The 20,912-nt window shown below is 39.7% G+C and overlaps 1 protein-coding gene across 4 annotated transcripts in view; it reads left to right on the forward strand.

Moving 5' to 3' along the window:
- The window catches only part of Ccdc18 (coiled-coil domain containing 18), an 80,023-nt gene that overhangs the window by 55,674 nt on the left and 3,437 nt on the right, over positions 1-20,912 (forward strand). For 3 of the 4 annotated variants that reach the window (XM_090334208.1, XM_090334207.1, XM_090334210.1), the window contains exons 23-29: positions 902-1,001; positions 2,330-2,446; positions 7,316-7,459; positions 11,726-11,929; positions 14,377-14,514; positions 16,543-16,743; positions 18,991-19,452. In XM_090334208.1, the coding sequence (XP_090190334.1) occupies positions 902-1,001; positions 2,330-2,446; positions 7,316-7,459; positions 11,726-11,929; positions 14,377-14,514; positions 16,543-16,743; positions 18,991-19,452 (1,366 nt within the window). The remainder of the gene's footprint in view (positions 1-901; positions 1,002-2,329; positions 2,447-7,315; positions 7,460-11,725; positions 11,930-14,376; positions 14,515-16,542; positions 16,744-18,990; positions 19,453-20,912) is intronic. The other variant, XM_090334211.1, reaches the window with a different exon arrangement.

The following is a 20,912-nucleotide window of genomic DNA, read 5'->3' on the forward strand; positions in this document are numbered from 1 at the left end:
ATCTCACGTCCTAGCATCCTAGCTCTCAGGAGACTGAGATCTAAAGATCACAGTTCAAAGTTGGCAGGAAGGTCCATAAGACTCTTATTTCCAGCTAACCACCAGATAACCAGAAGTGGCACTGTGGATCAAAGTGATAGAGTGGTAGCCTAGAGCAGAAAAGCTCAGGGACATTGCCTAGATCCTGAGTTCAAGTCCCACAATTGCCACAAAACAAAAACATTGGTACAGTCTTAGCACCATGGCAGTGATTTAACAAGCAATGTAAATGGTCAATCATAGTACAGGTTAACTTTTTTGTATCAGTCACTTCCTTCATATCTTGTGTCTTTGAGTCCTTTGAATTTGATGACCTATGTACTTTTTTTTTTTTTTTTGCCATTCTTGGGGCTTGAACTTAGGGCCTGAGCACTGTCCTTGGGCTTTTTCCTCAAGACTAGCGCTCTGCCACTTGAGTAACAACACCAATTCCTGCTTTTCTATGTATGTGGTACCAAGGAATCGAACCTGTGTCTTCATGAATTCAAGGCAGGCACTTTACCACTAGGCCAAACTCACAGACCCCTATGTACATTTTATTATATTTAATTTACTGGATGTCACCGGTTGCTGGTAACTCACACATGTAATTCTAGTTTCTTAGGAGGTGAGACCTGAGGATCATGGTTCAGAGTCAGCTTGGAGACAAAAGTCTGTGAGACTCATCTCCAGTCAACCACCAGAAAATGGGAAGTGGTACTGTAACTCCAAGTGGTAGAGTACTAGCCTTGAAATGAAGACTTTAGAGACATTGCCCAGGTCCAGAGTTCAAGAGAAAGAAAAGTAATGTCATTTTTCTAAGTGTTCAAAACACTAGTAATATACTTTTCTGCTTGGTCTTTTTTTCTTTAATAAATTACAGAGAATGCAAAATGGAGATTGAAGACAAAAAGCAAGAAGTCCTTGAAATGGATCAGGCCCTTAAGGAGAGAAATTGGGAACTGAAACAAAGAGCAGCTCAGGTTGATTTTCTTAATTATATTTTATTGACATTTTCTGTTAATACATAATCATATAAGGGTTCAGAAGTCACTAATTTTTGGTAAAATAGGCATTTTTTTAAATGATGGCAGTTTATTATTTATGTACAGCAGACAATAGTGCCTTTGCATAACAGGACATCTGTATTTATACGTGCCACTCTACCTCGGAAACTAGCATAGAGGCATAGGGGCTATGGGCCCCCTTCAGCTTTGGAACCTCTCCGTCTGCTTATCCCACTTTGCTCTTTCCTTAGTTATTTGGGTTTGTAAGAGGGGATTAATTCTTTTAGTGCTATTTCCCTAAAGCTAGAGATCTGGGGATTTCCCAACACCTCTTATTCTTTTTTTTTTTTTTGCCAGTTTTAGGCTTGAGCTCAGGGCCTGAGCACTGTCCTTGGACTTACTCAAGGCTAGAGCTCTACCACTTGAGCCTCAGCACCACTTCCAGCTTTTTTCTATGTATGTGGTACTGAGGAATCTAACCCGGGTCTTCATGCATGCTAGGCAAGCACTTTAACCACTAGGCCAAACTCCTGGCCCCTATTAAAGAATTTATTAACATTGATCTTTACATCATATTTCAAATGACGTGTGTAATAAACAAGTATTCAAGAAGGGAATCTCTATATGAAATCACTGGCACTTACACTTCCAAATTTTTGCCAGCAACTTAGGGCTCAAAGTCACATAGGCTTTTCTGCCTAGGCTGGCTTCAATCCATGAAACATATCACAGTCTCTTGAGTAGTTGAATTATAAATGTGGGCTACTGGCATCTAACTATTTTTCTTATTGAAAAAATAATTTATTTGATGGGGTTGGGAGCCTAGTAGAGTGCTCACCTAACATGCATGAAACCCTGGGTTCAATTCTTCAGTACCACATATATAGAAAAAAGCTAGAAGTGGTGCTGTGCCTCAAGTGGTAGAGCTCTAGCCTTGAAAAAGCCCAAGGATAGTGCCCAGGCCCCGAGTTCAAGCCCCAGGACTACAATAAAAAAAATTACAGGGTGGGAATTTGGCCTAGTGGTAGAGTGACTGCCTAGCATGCAGGAAGACCTGGGTTTGATTCCTCCCTACCACATACATAGAAAAAGCCAGATGTGGTACTGTGTGTTAAGTGGTAGAGCTCTAGCCTTGAGAAAGCCCAAGGGCAGTGTTTAGGCTCTGAGTTGAAGCCAAAAAAAAAAACAACTTGAGATTAGTTAATCTTAAAGTTATATCACTAAAGGAAATTCTAAATAGCATTCTAACCTTGCAAATTTTTATATTAGAATGAAATTGAACCATTTATTACTTTTATTTTCAGGTTACACATTTGGATATGACTATTCGTGAACATAGAGGAGAAATGGAACAAAAAATAATTAAGCTAGAAGGTACTCTGGAAAAATCAGAATTAGAACTTAAAGAGTGCAATAAGCAGGTAATTATTTTTAAATTACATGTTAAATTGTTTAAGCAAATCAACAGTAACTCGTACCTGTATTTCCTACCTACTTGAGGGTAGATATTAGGAGGACCAGTTGGGTAAAAATTTCAAGAGACCAATAAAAAGCTGAGTGCAGTGATGTGTGCTTTTATCTCACCTACTCCGAAAGCATAAATTAAAAGATTGAGCCCAGACTGGCACAGGCAAAACATGAGACTTCATTACAAACAAACAAAAAATAACCTGGGCACTGCTATGACTCACACCTGTAATCCTAGCTATTCAGGAGGCTGAGATCTAAGGATCATGGTTTGAAGCCATCCCAGGCAGAAAAGTCCTCATGAGCCTCTTTTTTGTTTGTTTGTTTGTTTTTTGTTTTTTGCCAGTCCTGGGCTTGGGCTCAGGGCTTGAGCACTGTCCTTGGACTTTCTCAAGGCTAGCACTCTACCACTTGAGCCTCAGCACCACTTCTGGCGTTTTGCTATGTATGTGGTACCGAGGAATCGAACCCGGGTCTTCGTGCATGCTAGGCAAGCACTATACCACTAGGCCAAACTCCTAGCCCCTCATGAGCCTCTTATCTACAATTAACTACAGAAAAAAAAGCCAGAAGTAGCTCTGTGATTTAAAGTAATAGAACACTACCCTTGAGCCCAAGAACTTAGAGTCAGGCCATGAGCATGGCCTGTTGGTAGAGGGCCTGTCTGCCATGCTCAAAGCCATGAGTTCAATTCTTCTGCTCCACATTCACAGAAAAGAGAGCTGGAACTCGTGCTGTGGCTCAAGTGGTAAAGCGATACCCTTGAGAAAATCCAAGAACAGTGCCCAGGACCTGAGTTTAAGCCGTCAGACTGGCAAAATAATAATAATAATAATAATAAGTTCATAACTGTACAATATTCATTTATATATTTTTTCTTTTTTTAATGGGTCATGAGGCTTGAACTATGGGCTTGGGCCCTGTTTGAGAGCTCTTCAGCTCAGGGTTACCGCCCTACCCATGGGCCTGGACATTGTCCCTGAGCTCTTCAGCTCAAGGTTACCCTTGAGCCAAGGTCTACTTCCCCCTTTCTCTAGAGGTTAATTGGAGATAAGAGTCTCAGGTCGTTTTGTGTGCGGCTGGCTTTGAACCTTGATCCTCAGATCTTAGCCTCCTAAGTAGCTAGGTTTACAGGTATGAGCTTCTGGCACCTGACTAAGGGCTTTTTTACTCATTGCTGGCACTCTTCCACCTCCAGTAGAGCTTTGTAGCTGGTTAGTTAGAGACAGACTCTCACTGGATTTTCTTTTGGGGCTGACTTTGAACCTCAGATCTCAGAGAGGCCTGAGTCACCAGCATTTGCTAGCTGTTCTTGAGGTTAGATTTCACTATATTTGTAAGGCTGACCTTCAACTCCTATGCTCAAGTAATCTTCAAGCCTCCCAAGTAACTGGAACTAAATATACACTCCTGTGCCTGGTATTTATTTATTTACTTATTTATTTACTGTGGTATTTATTTATTTATTTACTTATTTTTGTTGGTTTTTGTGGGTGTGATAGTAGTGGGACTTGAACTCAGGACTTGGACTCTGTCTTTTAGCTTTTTCACTCAAGTCTGGCATTCTACCACTTGAGCTGTAGTTCTATTTCTAGATTTTTATTAGTTAATTGGATATGAATCTCATGGACTTTTCTACCTGTTCTGCCTTGATTATCAGATTTTAACCTTCTGAGTATCTAGGATTATAGGCATGAGCCACTAGTGCCCAGCTATGATTTTTTTTTTGTTATTGTTTTACAGAGTGATTAAGAAAAAAAAAAGATTTCCAACCCTGGTGCTAGTGCTAGCTACTCAGTAGTCTGGGAGATGAGGACTGAGGTTTACAACCAGCTCCACCTGGAAAGTCTGACTCTTATCTCCAGTTAACCTCCAGAAAACCAAAAGTGATGCTGTTGCTCAAGGTGGTAGAATGCTAGCCTTGAGTAAATGATCTCAGGGATAATGCACAGGCCCTGAATTCACACCCCATGACTAATGACAATAGTAAAAATATTGCATATGGGCTGGTGCAGGACTCGGGTGGTAGGTAAAATATCAACCTGTAAGTGGAAAACTCAGACCACAGGTTCAAGTCTGATCCCAGATGAAAAATAAAATATGTAATTACAACCATCATAGTACTTAACATTTATTTTTCTCTTGTTTTTTTTTTTTTTTTTTTTTTTTTTTTTTTGTGGGTCATGGGGCTTGAACTCAACCTGGGTGCTGTCCCTGAGTTCTTCAGCTCAAGGCTCTGAGCCAAGCCCCACTTCCAGGTTTCTAGGGGTTAATTGGTGATAAAAGTCTCAGGATCTTTTGTGCCAGGGCTGGCTTTGGAACCTTGATCCTCAGGTCTCAGCCTCCTGAGTAGATAGGATTACAGACATAAGCCACGCATTTTTCTCCTCTTAATATTATTTTTTTTTTTTTTTCCAGTCCTGGGCTTGAGCTCAGGGTCTGAGCTCTGTCCTTGGGATTTCTCAAAGCTAGAGCTCTACCACTTGAGCCTCAGCACCACTTCCGGCTTTTTCCTATGTATGTGGTACTGAGGAATCAAACCGGGGTCTTCGTGCTAGGCAGGCACTCTACCACTAGGCCAAACTCCCAGCCCCCTCTTAATATTATTTTGATAAATTTTTTTCTTATATATTACATTCCTTTTCTTATAAATATGTATATGCCTGGATATATGACTAATGCAATTGAATATTTATGATATATTGGTGGAAGGATTTTGTAAATCTCTAAAGTATCTAAAGTATTTGCCTCTGTGGAAAGTCTCCTCATGCATATTACCTATGAAATGATTCATAAGAGCCTATAACTTTGGCTAGTCCTGGAGTTTGAACTCAGGCCCTAGTCACTGTCCCATAGCTTCCTTTGCTCAAGCTAGCACTACCACTTGAGCCATAGCGCTATTTCCAGCTTTTTCTGTATATGTGGCACTGAGGAATAAAACCCAGCGCTTCATATATGCTAGTCAAACACTCTACCATTTTTTCTTTTGCCAGTCCTGGGCTTGAACTCAGGGCCTGATCACTGTCCTTGGGCTTTCTCAAGACTGGAGCTCTACCACTTGAGCTACAGCACCACTTCTGGCTTTTTCTATGTATGTAGTACTAAGGAATCAGGTCTTGGCGTATATTAGGCAAGCACTCTACCACTAGGCCAAACTCCCGGCCCTCTACCATTAAGTCACATTTCTAACCCTAACCTTTCTTTCCTTTTTTTTTTTTGGTCATTCTTTGGACTTCAATCTGGGCCTGAGCATTGTCCCTGAGCTCTTCAACTCAAAGCTCCTGCCCTACTTCTTTAATCACAGTGCCACTTCTGGTTTTCTGGAGGTTAATTGGAAATAAGGGTCTCAATGTCTTTAGTGTAGGAGCTGGCTTTGATCAGCCATCCTCAGATCTCAGTCTCCTGAATAGTTAGGATTACTGGCATGAGCCACCACATCTAGCTCTTAACGTTTCTTTTTTTTTTTTTATTGTAATTAGTAAAAGGGTTACATGATATTTGCCAAATAGAAGGTGCATTAATTCACATACATTGATACCCTTTCACATGTCTTAGTCCCCATTTCCCTCCCCCCCTTAACGTTTCTTTTACAGTGATTTTTCTCATACTAGTTGTTAGTGAGATCTTTATTTTCCCTGAGCCTCTTTGTGTTCAAGGCTAGCACTGTACCACTTGAGCCACAGCACCACTTCTGGTTTCTGAGTGGGCAATTGGAGATAAAAATTGGAAGCCAGGTGAGGTGGCTCAGGCCTGTAATCCTAGCTACTCAAGAGACTAAACTATGAGGATTGAAAGTTCAAAGCCAGCCTGGGCACTAAACTCCCTGAGACTCTTGTCTCCAATTAACCACTAGAAAACCAGAAGTGGCACTGTGGCTCAAGGGGTAGGGGCGGTATCCTTGACCTGAAGAGCTAAGGGACAGTACCCAGGCCCAGAATTGAAACCCCATGAACAACAACAACAACAACAAAAGAATTTCACAAGGACTTTTCTGCTGCTGCTGGCTTTGAACCTCAATCCTTAGATCTCATCCTCCTAGTTAGGATTACCAAGTGTGAGACACAAGTACCCTGGGAAATCTTTATCTTTTAGTTTTTTTGTTTGTTTGTTTTTTGCCAGTCCTGGCTTGAACTGGGGGCCTGAGCACTGTCCTTGGACTTTCTCAAGGCTAGCACTCTACCACTTGAGCCACAGCATCACTTCTGGCTTTTTCTGTGTATGTGGTACTGAGGAATTGGTACCAGGGCTTCATGCAGGCAAGCACTCTTACCACTAGACCACATTCCTGGCCCTTAGTATTTTTTAAAGCATTTTATTTATTTATTTGCCAGTCCTGGGGCTTGAACTCAGAGCCTGGGCACTGTCCTTCGGCTTTCTCAAAGGTAGCATTTCACCACTTGAACCATAGCACCACTTCCAATATTTTCTGTGTATGTGGTACCGAGGACTCAAACCCAGGGCTTGGTGCATGCTAGATAAGCACTCTACCAGTAGGCCAAATCCCTGCCCATAAATCTTTTATTAAACAAAAGAATTCTTATGCTTATTTCCAACTTATAGTTAATAAAAATAAATATTTATAGTTAGTGTCTAGATGTTTTACTCATTGTTATTTTATTTAAGCTAAGGTCTTATTGTATAGCCCAAGTTGATCTTAAACCCAGAATCTTTTTTGTCTCTTCCTCCTGAGTGCTGAGATTAGACATGTGTACCAGCCCACTCAAACTGCTTCTGAATACTTAGAATAAGAGTTTTTTTTTAAAGTTTGACTTAAAACATCTGTACTCATTCATTATACTAATAATGTCCTCCTTAAAACTTAGATTGAAAATTTAAATGAAAAATTGCAAAATGCCAAAGAACAGCTTCGAGAAAAAGAGTTTGTGATACTTCAAAATGAGCAAGAGATAAGTCAACTGAAAAAGGAAAGTGAAAGAACACAGCAAAGGATGAAAGAAATGGAAAATGTAAGCAGGTTATTTTCCCACAAAAGAAAAAAATGTTATTCTACAACATTTAAATGAACAGTGTCTTAAGCAGTTTGACCTTAATATATAACAACTATGCTATAATATTTCTAGGGAACTTTTTGTGCTAGATGCTGTTAGTTTCTTTGAGCTTTAAAATATTTTATGATGGTTTAGAACAATGTGTTTTGTATCTTTGTACTTATTCCTTACTTTTGGCATGTTATATATCACACAATAAATCATAGTATATATTTCTGTGGCCAATAATATTAAGCATCTACAATCCTATAGAGTTGAAAATGCAGATATTAGCTGGGCTGCTCATGAAGCTGAGACCTAAGGATGGGGTTCAAAGCCAGGCCAGGATCTAAAGTCCTTGAAACTCTTATCTCTAATTAACTACAAGAAAACCAGAAGCTTACAGAGTTCAAGCTCTAAGAGGAAGGAAGGAAAGAAGGAAGGAAGGAGGAAAGAAAGAAAGAAAGAAAGAAAGAAAGAAAGAAAGAAAGAAAGAAAGAAAGACGAAAGAAAGGAAGGAAGGAAGGAAGGGAAAGGAAAGGTAAGGAAAGGAAAGGAAAGGAAGGAAAAAAAGGAAGGAAGAAGACCCTGATATTGATAAGAAAGGAAGAAAATGGCTGATATTGATTAAGATACAATCTTTTGTTCCCAAAGACCTCAATCTCAAAATACTTTAACAAATAATCATTGTCAATTGTTGAGTCCAACTGCATTTGCCTTACCAGAAGAATTTTGGTGATCCTGTTTAACTCACTTACCTTTTTCTTTTTCTTTCTTTTTTTTTTTTTTTTGTAGGTTGTGGGGCTTCCATTTACCTTTTTTTTTTTTTTTTTTTTTTTTTTTTTTTTTGCCAGTCCTGGGCTTGAGCTCAGGGCCTGAGCACTGTCCTTGGACTTTCTCAAGGCTAGAGCTCTACCACTTCAGCCTCAGCACCACTTCCGGCTTTTTTCTATATGTGGTACCGAGGAATTGAACCCGGGTCTTCATGCATGCTAGGCAAGCACTTTAACCACTAGGCCAAACTCCCGGCCCCCCACTTACCTTTTTTTTTTTTTTTTTAATATATTTTTTATTGTAATTAATAGAAGGGTTACATGATATTTGCCAGATAAATGGTGCCTTAATTCCCATACATTGATACCCTTTCACATGTCATGGTCCCCACTTCCCTTCCCCCCTTCCCCACCCCTCATCTTGTTTCCCCCCCCCCCCCCATTCCCTATCCAATTTCAGATAACCAAATACAATTATATCGGATATATCAGATAACAAAGTGAGATAGTGTAACAATATAAGATAACCAAGGGACAGTAGAAGTGATGAGAGATAACATAGTACCTTAAGAACAACAATGATTAATTATATGGCTTATGTTTACATCATATTTTAAATGACAAGTTTAACAAACAATTGTTCAAGGAGGAAATCTCTAATTACATTCTCTGGGACTTAGTCTTTAGAACTTAATCAAAATTAGGCTAACGGTTTGTATGTCATAGAAACATATCAGTTTATGAAATAAAACATTATGATTATAGAGTCATAGGTTTTTTTTGTCTATATAGTTATGTTTGTATTTCCATTACCATGTCCATTGCTTTGGGTATGCAGTTATTGAGTCCTCGCTCTTGTACACTTTGGGTTTAATAACCGCATATTAAGGATACCATGCGCCTTTTGTTCCTTAGGTCTTGACTTGTCTCACTCAGCATGATTCGCTCTAGATTCATCCACTTCTCTGCGAATGCCATTATTTTATCTTGTCTGTTGGCTATGTAGAATTCCATTGTGTATATATACCACATTTTCTGTATCCATTCATCTGCAGTAGGGCATCTGGGTTGTTTCCATCGCTTGGCTATTGTGAATAGTGCAGAGATGAACATAGCTGAGCAGGTGTCTTTATAATATCCTGGGTCTGGGGGGTGTGGGGGGGGAGGGAAATGGGTACCAAGACATGTGAAAGGGTATCAATGTATGTGAATTAATGCACCTTCTATCTGGCAAATATCATGTAACCCTTTTACTAATTACAATAAAAAAAAGTGGAAGAACAGGGAATGCCAGATTTCAAAGGAAAAAAAAAATAATATCCTGGGTCATGCTGTTCAGGATAGATGCCCAGAAGTGGTATGGCGGGATCATAGGGAAGGTCTATTTTCAGTTCTTTAAGGAACCTCCACACTGCTTTCCAGAGTGGCTGAACTACCATTTACCTTTTTAACAAGTAAATTTGTGTCTATGTACTCTAATGAATAAAAAAAATTTTTTTAATCAGTCATAGGGTTTGAACTCTGGGCCTGGGTGCTGTTCTTGAGCATAAGGATAGCACTCTACTCCTTGAGCCACAGCCCTACTTCCATAACTTTTTTGGGGGGGCCAGGCCCAGGGTGTGAACTCAGTGCCTGAGCACTGTTGTTGGGCTTTCTCAAGGCTGGAGCTCTACCACTTGAGCCACAGCATCACTTCTGGCTTTTCCTATGTATGTGTTACCAATGCATCCAACCTGGATCTTCATGCATGCTAGACAAGCATTCTACCATTAGGCCAAACTCCTGGTCCACTTTTTTTTTTTTTTCCTTTTTTTGGCAGTATTTCCACTTGCTAGGTAAATGCTCTACTGCTTGAACCATGCCTACAGCCCTACTTCTTTACTTTGTGCACTAGTATTGGGGCTTGAACTCAGGGCCTTATGCCTTGACATAAGCTTTTTCTTTCTTTGTTTTTTCTGTGCCTAGCCGCTGTCCCTGAGCTCTTCAGCTCAAGTCTACTGCCTTACCCCTTGAGCCATAGCTCTACTTCTGGTTTTCTAGTGAGATGAGAATCTCACAGACTTCAGTGCCTGGCTGGCTTTGAACCGCAATCCACAGGATTACAGGCATGAGCCATTGCGCCTGGCTAGCTTAAGGTTTTTCTTCTCAAGACTGGCACTTTACCACTTGAGCTATACCTCTACTTCCAGATTTTTACTTGTTACTTGGAAATAAGAGTCTTACAGATTTATCTGCTCTGAGTGGCTTTGAGCTCCCAGAAGTTTTTTTTTTTTTTTTTTTTTCCTAGTCCTGGGGCTTGAACTCAGGTCCTGAGTACTGTCCTTGGGTTATAAGTATGTGGTACCAAGGAATCAAACCCAGGTCTTTGTGCATGCTATGCAAGCACTCTACCACAGGCCAAACTCCCGGTCCCCCTTTTTAATAACTTTGTGCATGGCACAATTGCATGGTATCCCATTTTCTGCTTGTGTCATATCGGTATTGAGAAAGTTTCTTATATTTTGGAATATTTTAGAGTTCGGATTCCCAGATTAGTGACGCTCAACTATACTTTGCTAAGGATTTAGCCTATTTTTTTCTCTTCATACCATTGTATATTGTCTCATAAATCTTTTTTTTTTTTTGGCCAGTCCTGGGCTTGGGCTCAGGGCCTGAGCACTGTCCTTGGACTTTCTCAAGGCTAGAGCTCTACCACTTGAGCCTCAGCACCACTTCTGGCTTTTTTCTATGTATGTGATACCGAGGAATCGAACCCGGGTCTTTGTGCATGCTAGGCAAGCACTCTACCACTAGGCCAAACTCCCGGCCCCTGTCTCATAAATCTTACATCCATAATGTTAAAGGACGATATAGGCCAGGCACTGGTGATTCACTCCTATAATCCTAGCTACTCAGGATGCTAAGACCTGAGGATCATGGTTCAAAGCCAGCCTGGGCCTGAAAGTCTGTGAGACTTATCCCCCAATTAACTACCAGAAAACAGGAAATGGCTCTGTGGCTCAAGTGGTAAAGCACTAGCCTTGAGCTGAATATCAGCTCAAGGACAGCGCCCAAGCCCAGAGTTCAAGCCCCATGATGGCCAAAAAATAAAGGATGTTATAGCTTGTAGGTATTAAAATCATTAGTAACATATATGGATAAGAGCTCTGACCAGGGTGATGCCTATTCTCCTAGCTTCTTTGGAAGCTGAGATAAGACAATTACAACTTCAAGGCCAATCTGAAAAACTTGTGGTAAATCTATCTTATAATAAATTGTTTTTTTAAAAAAAACCTCTTTGTATGCTACTCAATGGTCTAAATCCTAAATTCAAACCACAATATCAATTTTATAGTGGATGATACTTACTGTATATTAAATTTCACAGGGATTTATTTGGGAAGGGAAAATTCACTCATTGAAAAAAAAAATAGAGGCATAGGTTATAAATGTTTATATCATCTTGAGACCTACAAATATTTATGCTTTTCAGGTTGTTAAAGAGCAAGAACAATACATTGCCTCTCAATACAAGGAGACTATAGATTTGGGACAAGAATTGAGACTAACACAGGAGCAGATGCAGAACTCTCATACAGAATTGATGGAGGCTCGCCGTCAACAAGTCCAAGCACAGAGAGAAATAGAAAGACTTTCTACAGAACTGGAGGATATAAAGCAACTCTCGAAAGAGAAAGTAATAACTGTTATAAATTATTTTGTATTTCTGAAAAATATTTAGAATTTTAACACTATTTAGAACTATATTATTTAGTTCTTATGAAAATGAACAGTGTATGTGCATGTACTTAATGTCACCTAAATATGCACTTAAAAATAGTTAAAGTGGGCTCGGTATTGGTGGCTCACACTAATTACTCAGGAGGCTGAGAGCTAAGGATCATAGTTTGAACCCAGCTTGAGCAGAAAAGTCTATGAGGCTCCTGTCTCCAAGTAATCACCAAAAAATCTGGAAGTGGAGCTATGGCTCAGTGGGTAGAACATTAGCCTTGAACAAAGAAGTTCAAGGACTGTACACAGGCCCAGAGTTCAAGTGTTTAAGCCCCATGACCCCCAACAAACACAAAAAAACCCCAAGCCATGTGTGGTGGCTCACTCCTGTAATCCTAGCTACTCAGGAGGCTAGATCTGAGGATCAAGGTTCAAAGCCAGCCCAGGCACAAAAGAACCTGAGACTCTTATCTCCAATTAGCCTCTAGAAAATGGGAAGTGGGGCTTGGCTCAAGGGTACTGCAGTAGCCTTGAGCTGAAGAGCTCAGAGACAATGCCCAGACCGAATTCAAGCCTGATGACTCATACACACACACACACAAAATCCCAGTCCCTGAGTTCAAACCTTTCAAGTGACTAAAAAAAAAATGGAGGAGGAGGAGGAAATAGCAGCTGCAGCTGCTGCCAGCTCAGCGCCCACGCCCTGAGTTCAAACCCCAAGACCTAACAAAAAAAATCTTATGAGGGCTGGGAGTTTGGCCTAGTGGTAAAGTACTTACCTAGTGGTAGAGTACTTGCCTAGATGCACGAAGGCCCAGGTTAGATTCCTAGGTACCACATACATAGAAAAAAAAAAGCCAGAAGTGGTGCTGTGGCTCAAGTGGTAGACTTCTAGGCTTGAGAAAGCCCAAGGACAATGCTGAGGCCCTGAGCTCAGGACTGGCAAAAAAAACCCCAAAACAACAACAACAAAAAACCTTACAGACTGTTTCTGTGATTTTCACTTATAATTTTTGGACTATTATTGACTGCAAGTTACTGAAATTGCAGAAAGCAAAATCATAGCCAGCAAAACCTCTTTCACTTAAGGAGAGACTACTATTTTTTTTTTTTAAACATACCTTTTATTTATTTATTTATTTATTTATTTATTTATTTATTTTTTGCCAGTCCTGGGCTTGAGCTCAGGGCCTGAGCACTGTCCTTGGACTTTCTCAAGGCTAGAGCTCTACCACTTGAGCCTCAGCGCCACTTCCGGCTTTTTTCTATGTATGTGGTACTGAGGAATCGAACCCGGGTCTTCATGCATGCTAGGCAAGCACTTTAACCACTAGGCCAAACTCCCAGCCTTTTTTTTTTTTTTTTTGATGGGGTGTCATGGGGCCTGGGTGTTGTTCCAGAACTCTTCAGCGCAAGGCTACAGATCTACCCCTGGAGCCATAACCCCACATCCCCTTTTCTAGTGATTAATTGGCGATAGGAGTCTCTCTGGCCTTTAGATTTTTGAACCTTGATCCTGGGATCTCAGAATCCTGAGTGGCTAGGATTACATACATGAGCCACCACACCCAGCAGGAGAGACTATTTTTTTTGGGGGGGGGAGGTCATGTATGAGGCTTAAACTGACCTGGGTATTGTCCCTGAGCTCCTCAGCTCAAGGCTACCACCCTACTCTGGAGCCAAGCCCCACTTCCTGTTTTCTAGAGGTTAATTGGAGGTGAGAGTCTCATGTCCTTTTGTGCCTGGGCTGGCTTTGAACCTTGATCCTCAGATCTCAGCCTCCAGAGTAGCTAAGAGGCGCGAGCCACCATACTGGCTGAGACTACTTTTTAAATTAAATTATGTAATTAAAATTTTTGCATAACTCCTACGAACTAACAAATATATTTGAATAAAAACTCATTCTTGATAAGTAAGCTGTGGATCTGATAAGCAAAATACCTAAGAGAAGATATTAATCTGCCAAAATCAAGATGATTATCTGTCAGAGTTCCGCATCCTGTGGTTCTTTGCTTCTCAGAAATTATTGGTTTTGTACTTAGGGTAGCAAACAATATATTAGTACTTTCTTATTAGTTCTATGAGCCATTTAATGTGTTAAATTATAATATGTTTACATAAAAGATTAGGTGACATTTGGGGCTGGGAGTTTGCCTAGTGGTAGAGTATACAAAGACCCAGATTCGATTCATTGGTATCAGATAAATAGAAAAAAGCCAGAAGTGATACTGAGCCTCAAGTGGTAGTGCTCTAGCCTTGAGAATGCCCTAGGAGAGTGCTCAGGCCCTGAACACAAGCCCAGGACTGGGGTGGGGGGGGGGAGATTAGGTGACTTTTTGTTAATATACTGGGTTAGTTCAGGTGTAATTAAGGAACAGTTTATATAGACTTTGTTAAATGTGTAATTTTTAGGAAGCTCATGGAAATCATTTAGCAGAAGAATTGGGGGCTTCTCAAGTACGAGAAGCTCATTTAGAAGCAAGAATGCAAGCAGAAGTCAAGAAGTTGTCAGCAGAAGTAGAATCTCTCAAAGAAGCTTATCATATGGAGGTAAATAAAAATTTAAATTTTTCCTATAGTTTCTGCTAAACTTGAGTAAGCCTATCAGGACAAAAGTATGAGTCTAGTTCTTAAGTGTCAATTATAGAATGGCATATTGTGATACTTATTTTTGTTAGTTAAATATACTGCTTCCTGTTAATATCCAGTGGGCTTATATACTATAGAGTTAAGAGCTTTTACATTCAGCTAAGCATACTGCATTCAAATTCTGGCTCATTACCTATATTTGACTTTATACATGTTACTCACCCTAAGTCTACAGTAGTGTTTGCCTTTTAGAATTGTGAGAAGTAAGTAACTCATTCATGTAAACTTCTTAGACCAGAGCCTATATAAAAATAAACTGGAGCAAGCAGGTGCTGGTGGCTAAAACCTATAATCCAAGCTACTCAGGATGTTGAGATCTGAGTTCAAAGCCAACCCAGGCAGGAAAGTCCATGAGATTTTTACCTCAATTAACCACCCCCAAATAGTAAGTAGAACTGTAGCTCAAAGTAATAGAGTACTAGCCTTGAGTAAAATCTCAGGGACAGCACCCACGTTCTGAATTCAAACTCTTCAAGTGACCAAAAAGAGGCAGCAGCAGCCACTACTGCCACTGCCACCTCCATGCCGCCGCTGCCACCTCAGCCATCACCAAGTGGTAGTGGCTCACATCTGATAGAAAGGAGGGGGAAAAAAGCCTCTGGGGGTCTGGTAGGTGTGAATACCTAAAATTTCAGTGACTCTGGTTTCTTATAAGAATTCCATGGGTGGTTAGGTTGTTGTAACCTTTTTTTGTAGAAAACAAATATATTAGCAGGATGCTGGTGTCTCATGCTTATAATCCTAGCTACTCAGGAGGCTGAGATCTGAGGATCACAGTTCAAAGCCAGCCTGGGCACAAAAGTCTGTAAAAGACTCATCTCCAATTAACCACTAGGGAGAAAAAACCCGAAAGTGGTGCTGTGGCTCAAGTGGTAGAGTGCTAGCCTTAAGCCAAATTGCTCAGGGACAGGATTCAGGCCCAGTGTTCAAACCCCACTACTGACCAAAAAAAAAAAAAAAGGAAAGAAAATATATTCAAAAACAAAATAATATAAACAGTATAAATTTTCTTATATTTATTACTCTGTTTCAATGATTATCAATTTGTGGCCAATTTTATCTAATCCATAAATATGTTACTCATTTCTTATATACAAAGGCAATACTTTTGAGATTACAAGGAATGCTATCAGTATATCAGGACACCATGGATAAAATTCAGACATTTCTAGGCATATTGGGAAGTGTGATCAACATATTTTTAACCTTACTCACTTCTTTCTTTTCTCCATTTCCCACAGTAACTACATATTATTTTCATACAAATTCTAGCTATCTTTGTTTTAACTATAAACTGTTCGGTAAAGTATCACTATAAGAAGGTTTTTTTTTCTTGTTTTTTTTTTTTTTTTTTCCCTTGCCAGTCGTGGGGCTTGAACTCGGCCTGGGCACTCTCCTTGGACACTTTTTGCTCAAGGATAGCACTCAGCCATTTGAGCCACAGCACCATTTTCAGCTTTTTTTGAGTATGTGATATCATGGAATTAAACCCAGGGCTTCATGCGTACTAGGTGAGCATTCTACCACTGGGCTATGCGCCCAGCCCCCTTCTTTACTCTTTAGTAGTTTATTTGTTGTAAAATCAATACTTGTATATGAAGTCAGAATTTTCTTTCTTCTAAGAATAAGTAAATGTAGTATTAGAGAAGTTTTTGTTTTTGTTTTGTTTTGTTTGTTTGCCAGTCCTGGGGCTTGAGCTTAGGACCTACGCAACTGTCCTTGGGTTTTCTCAAGGCTGGAGCGCTGCTACTATATCCATAGTACCATTTCTGGCTTATTCTATGTATGTGATACGGAGGAATCGAACCTGGGTCTTCATATTTGCTAGGCAGGCACTCTACCAGTAGGCCAAACTCCCAGCCCTAAAGCAAGTTTTTAAACCTATGTCACCCTGTTTCCTCTTTCCTGTTTACAATTTTGTGATTGTAGATGCTTTCACATCAAGAGAACCATGCAAAATGGAAGATGTCTGCTGACTCTCAAAAGTCTTCTGTTCAACAGCTAAATGAACAATTAGAGAAGGCAAAACTGGAATTAGAAGAAGCTCAGGACACTGTAAGCAATTTACACCAACAAGTTCAAGACAGGAATGAAGTAATTGAAGCTGCAAATGAAGCATTGCTTATTAAGGTAAATAAATGTAAAATAATGAAAAATTAAGTCTTTTTTTTTTTTTTTTTTTTTTTTGTCAGTCATGGGGCTTGAACTCTGGGACTGGGCACTGTCCCTGAGCTTATCTGTTCAAGGCTACTGCCCTGCCCCTGGAGCAACAGGTTGATAAGAATCTCACTGACTGGCCAGGAATTTGGCCTAGTGGTTAAAGTGCTTGCCTAGCATGCACGAAGACCCGGGTTCGATTCCTTGGTACCACATATATAGAAAAATCTGGAAGTGGTGCTGAGGCTCAAGTGGTAGAGTTTTAGCCTTGAGAAAGTCCAAGGACAGTGCTCAGGCCCTGAGCTCAAGCCCAGGACTGGCAAAAAAAAAAAAAAAGAATCTCACTGACTTTAGTACCCAGGCTGGTTTGAACTGCCATCCTCATATCTCAGCCTCCTGATTAACTAGGATTACAGACATGAACCTCCGTGCCCAGCTATGAAATGTCTTTGAAACAAATTTTTCTTGCTTTTGTAGAACTTTATAGAGCATTTTATACCAATTAGTGGATTAAGTAAGAATTGTTTTATTTAAAAAATGAATTTGGGGCCGGGAGTTTGGCCTAGTGGTAGAGTGCTTGCCTAGCATGCACGAAGACCTGGGTTCGATTCCTCAGTACCACATACATAACAAAAAGCCAGAAATGGTGCTGAGGCTCAAGTGGGAGAGCCCTAGCCCTGAGAAAATCCAGGGACAGTGCTCAGGCCCTGAGCCCAAGCCCAGGACTGGCAAAAAAAAAAAAAAGAATTTGGCCTGTCACACTAATGGCTTCCACCTGAGGATCACAGTTCGAAGCCAGGCTCGGCAGAAGTCTGTGAGACTTATTTCTAGTTAATCACAGAAAAAGCTGCAAGTGGTGGGTGCTGTAGCTCAAAGTGATAGAGCACTAGTTTTGAGTAAAAAGGTTAAGGACAGTGTCCAAGCCCAGAGTTCAAGCCCCATGACCAACAATAAATGGGTGGATGATGAATTCAGAGAGGAAAACTGTGAGAGAGCTAGGAAGAGATGACATTGTACAAAAAGAAATGAACTCTTTACCTAACTTATATAACTGTAACCCCTCTGTATATCACCTTTATAATAACAAAATACTTAAATTCATTTTTTTTTTAATTCATTTTGGTTGAAAGTGTGGCTTAGTTGGTAGAATGCTAGCCAGGGAACAAAACCATGAGGTACCAAGATTGAGTTCCAGTCTTTTTTTTTTTTTTTGGTGGGCCATGAAGCTTGAACTCGGCCTGAGTGCTGTTTCTGAGCTCTTTAGCTCAAGGCTATCACCCTACCCCTGGGCCTGGGCATTGTACCTGTGCTCTTCAGCTCAAGGCTGCTGCCCTACCCTTGAGCCAAGCCCCACTTCAGTTTTCTAGAGGTTAATTGGAGATAAGAGTCTCAGGTCCTTTTGTGCCTGGGCTGGCTTTGAACCTTGAACTTCAGATCTCAGCCTCCTGAGTAGCTAGGATTACAGGCATGAGCCACCAGGCCAGCTAAACATTATATGACTTTATACTTCATATATCGGAAGACAGTAAAAGGTGTTTTCAAAAGCAGTCTAAAAATTGTAAAGATACAAAATCAGCTGGGCACGGTGTATGGGCTCACACCTGTAATCAGATTAGAGTATCAAAAATAGTGAATCTTTGTACTTCCACGGAGGAATTTTTAGGATTTTTACCTGTGAGGGTTTTTTAGTTTTTTTTGTTTTTTTGGTGCTGTTGTTTATGATTGTTTGATGTGATACTAGATCTTGAACTCAAGGCTGGTGTTCTGCCAATTGTGCCACACCTCCACTTCCTGCTTTTTGCTTGTCAATTTTATATTAGAATCTCATCAGCTTCTCTGACGAGCCTGGCTTTAGACCATAATCCTGATATCTCAGTCTCCTTTGTACTCAGATTATAGGTGTGAACCACAGCATCTGACTAAGTGTGAGAGTTTAGTCTTATATAGAAGTTGATATTTATCATTAGAATTAAGTGGATAACAAAAATCTAGTATTTCTTGAATTTCTTAGAACATTTGAAAGGAATTTCAAGTGAGCATATGTCTCAAAATGAGACTGTCTTAAATATTAGGTAATTTAAACAATACTTGGAAAACTCTCAAGAGTTGTGTAGAAATAAGACACAGACTGACTAGGATTCTGAAATTTTTATATTTTCTTAAAAGCAAACTACACTGAATACCTACTATATACCTTATGCTATTTTTTTTTTTTTGCAGGAATCAGAATTAACTAGATTACAAGCCAAAATTTCTGGACAGAAAGACAAAAAGACAGAAGACATCAAGTTTTTATCATTTCCATCAGAAAATACACCTGTGACTCAAGATTCACAGTTCACCAAACATTCCCAGATTTCTTTTTCCAAGTGCAGAAAACTGCGTCGCTCTATTAGTGCCAGTGACCTTAGTGTCAAAAGTCATGGTAATGAAGATCTTTCTGAAGAATTACTACAGGACTTAAAACAAATGCAATTACAACCACCTTCAACATTAGAAGAAAGTCATAAAGATCGAAATTATACTCAGTCAGAGTCATTTAAGCCTCTCACATGTAACCTAGAAGATGATAATTCTGAGAACAATGATTTTAGTACTCTTAGTGGAATGCTAAGATACATAAACAAGGAAGTGAGACTCTTAAAAAAATCTTCTATGCAGACAGGTGCTGGTTTAGCCCAGGTATGTATTTTATATAATATAATATATGATAGTCTTCAGTGAATATTTTTAGTTACATGAAGAAAAATTCAAATATAGGTTGAATTTTCCTTATGCAGAACAGAAGCATTTCAGGTTTCTCCATAGTTTATAATACTTTCATAATAGAGCTCTGGGTCTCTATAGCTGTATTACTTCCTACTTTGAAAGATGAGATCTGAAAATTATGATTCAAAGCCAATTGGGACCTATAAATCAGAGAGCCTCTTATCTCTAGTTAATCAGCAAAGAGATAGAAGTAGGGAAGTGACTAAGTGGAAGTAACTCCCTGAATTCAAGTCCCAGCAGCAGTACTTGGTGGGTACAAACACGTGCACACATAGAAATGTCATGGGCATGGAGTCAATCTAAACATGATCATGTTTTGCATATACTTCATACACATAACCTAAAAGCAATTGCATACAATATTTTTAGTATGCTGTGGAATTCTACACTTACAATCTTATACTGATATAGTCAAAGTTTTTGAAAATTAGAACAGTTTAATTTTCTAGTTATAGATGTTGGTCTGTATTAGAAATAAGTCAACCTGTATTTGAATGAATCATACCATATTATGAAAATTCTGAATATGCTTTCTTTAGATCAATATTAAGAATATAGTAAAAGGGCTGGGAGTTTGGCCTAGTGGTAGAGTGCTTGCCTAGCATGCATGAAGAACTGGGTTCAATTCCTCGGTTCCACATACTTAGAAAAGGCCAGAAGTGATGCTGAGGTTCAAGTGGTAGAGCTCTAGCCTTGAGAAAAATTCAAGGACAGTGCATAGGCCTTGAGCTTAAGCCCAGGACCGGCAAAAAAAAAAGAATATAGTAAAAGTGTTAGAAAGAAAGAAAGAAAAGGGCTGAGAATATGGTAGAACGCTTGCCTAACATGCATGAAGCCCTGGGTTTAATTCCTTAGGACTACATAAACAGAAAAAGCTGGAAGTGGCTCTGTGGCTTAAGTGGTAGAGTGCTATCCTTGAGCAAAAGAAGCTTGGAGACAGTGCCTAAGCCCTGAGTATAATTCCCAAGAGTAGCAATAAAAATTTTTTTTAATTTTTTAAGAGAGGGGATGGAAATGGGGACAAAAACATGAGAAGGGGTATCAATGTGTGAGAAGTAATGCACCTACTGCCTGATGAATATAATTGTAACCCCTCTATACATTATCCTGACAAGAAAACAAAAGAAAAGATACTTTCCCAAAGTAATAGTAATAGAAACTGAAAAACTTTCCCTTAGTAATAGATTATAATAGAAACTGAATAACTTTGAGAAATAAATTTCACAGAAAAGTGACTGAAAGTGTAGGAAAAAACAACTTTTATTTGTAGGGCAGGTGGGGGGGGGGCGGGGAGGTTCCATCTGGGGCTTGAACTCAGCACCTGAGTGTTTTCTTTGAATCTTTTGTCCAAGGCTAGCACCTAACCACTTTTT

This window comes from Megascapheus bottae, chromosome 6 (genome assembly GCF_031878675.1).
Source record: "Megascapheus bottae isolate mThoBot1 chromosome 6, mThoBot2.hap1, whole genome shotgun sequence".
NCBI lineage: Eukaryota > Metazoa > Chordata > Mammalia > Rodentia > Geomyidae > Megascapheus > Megascapheus bottae.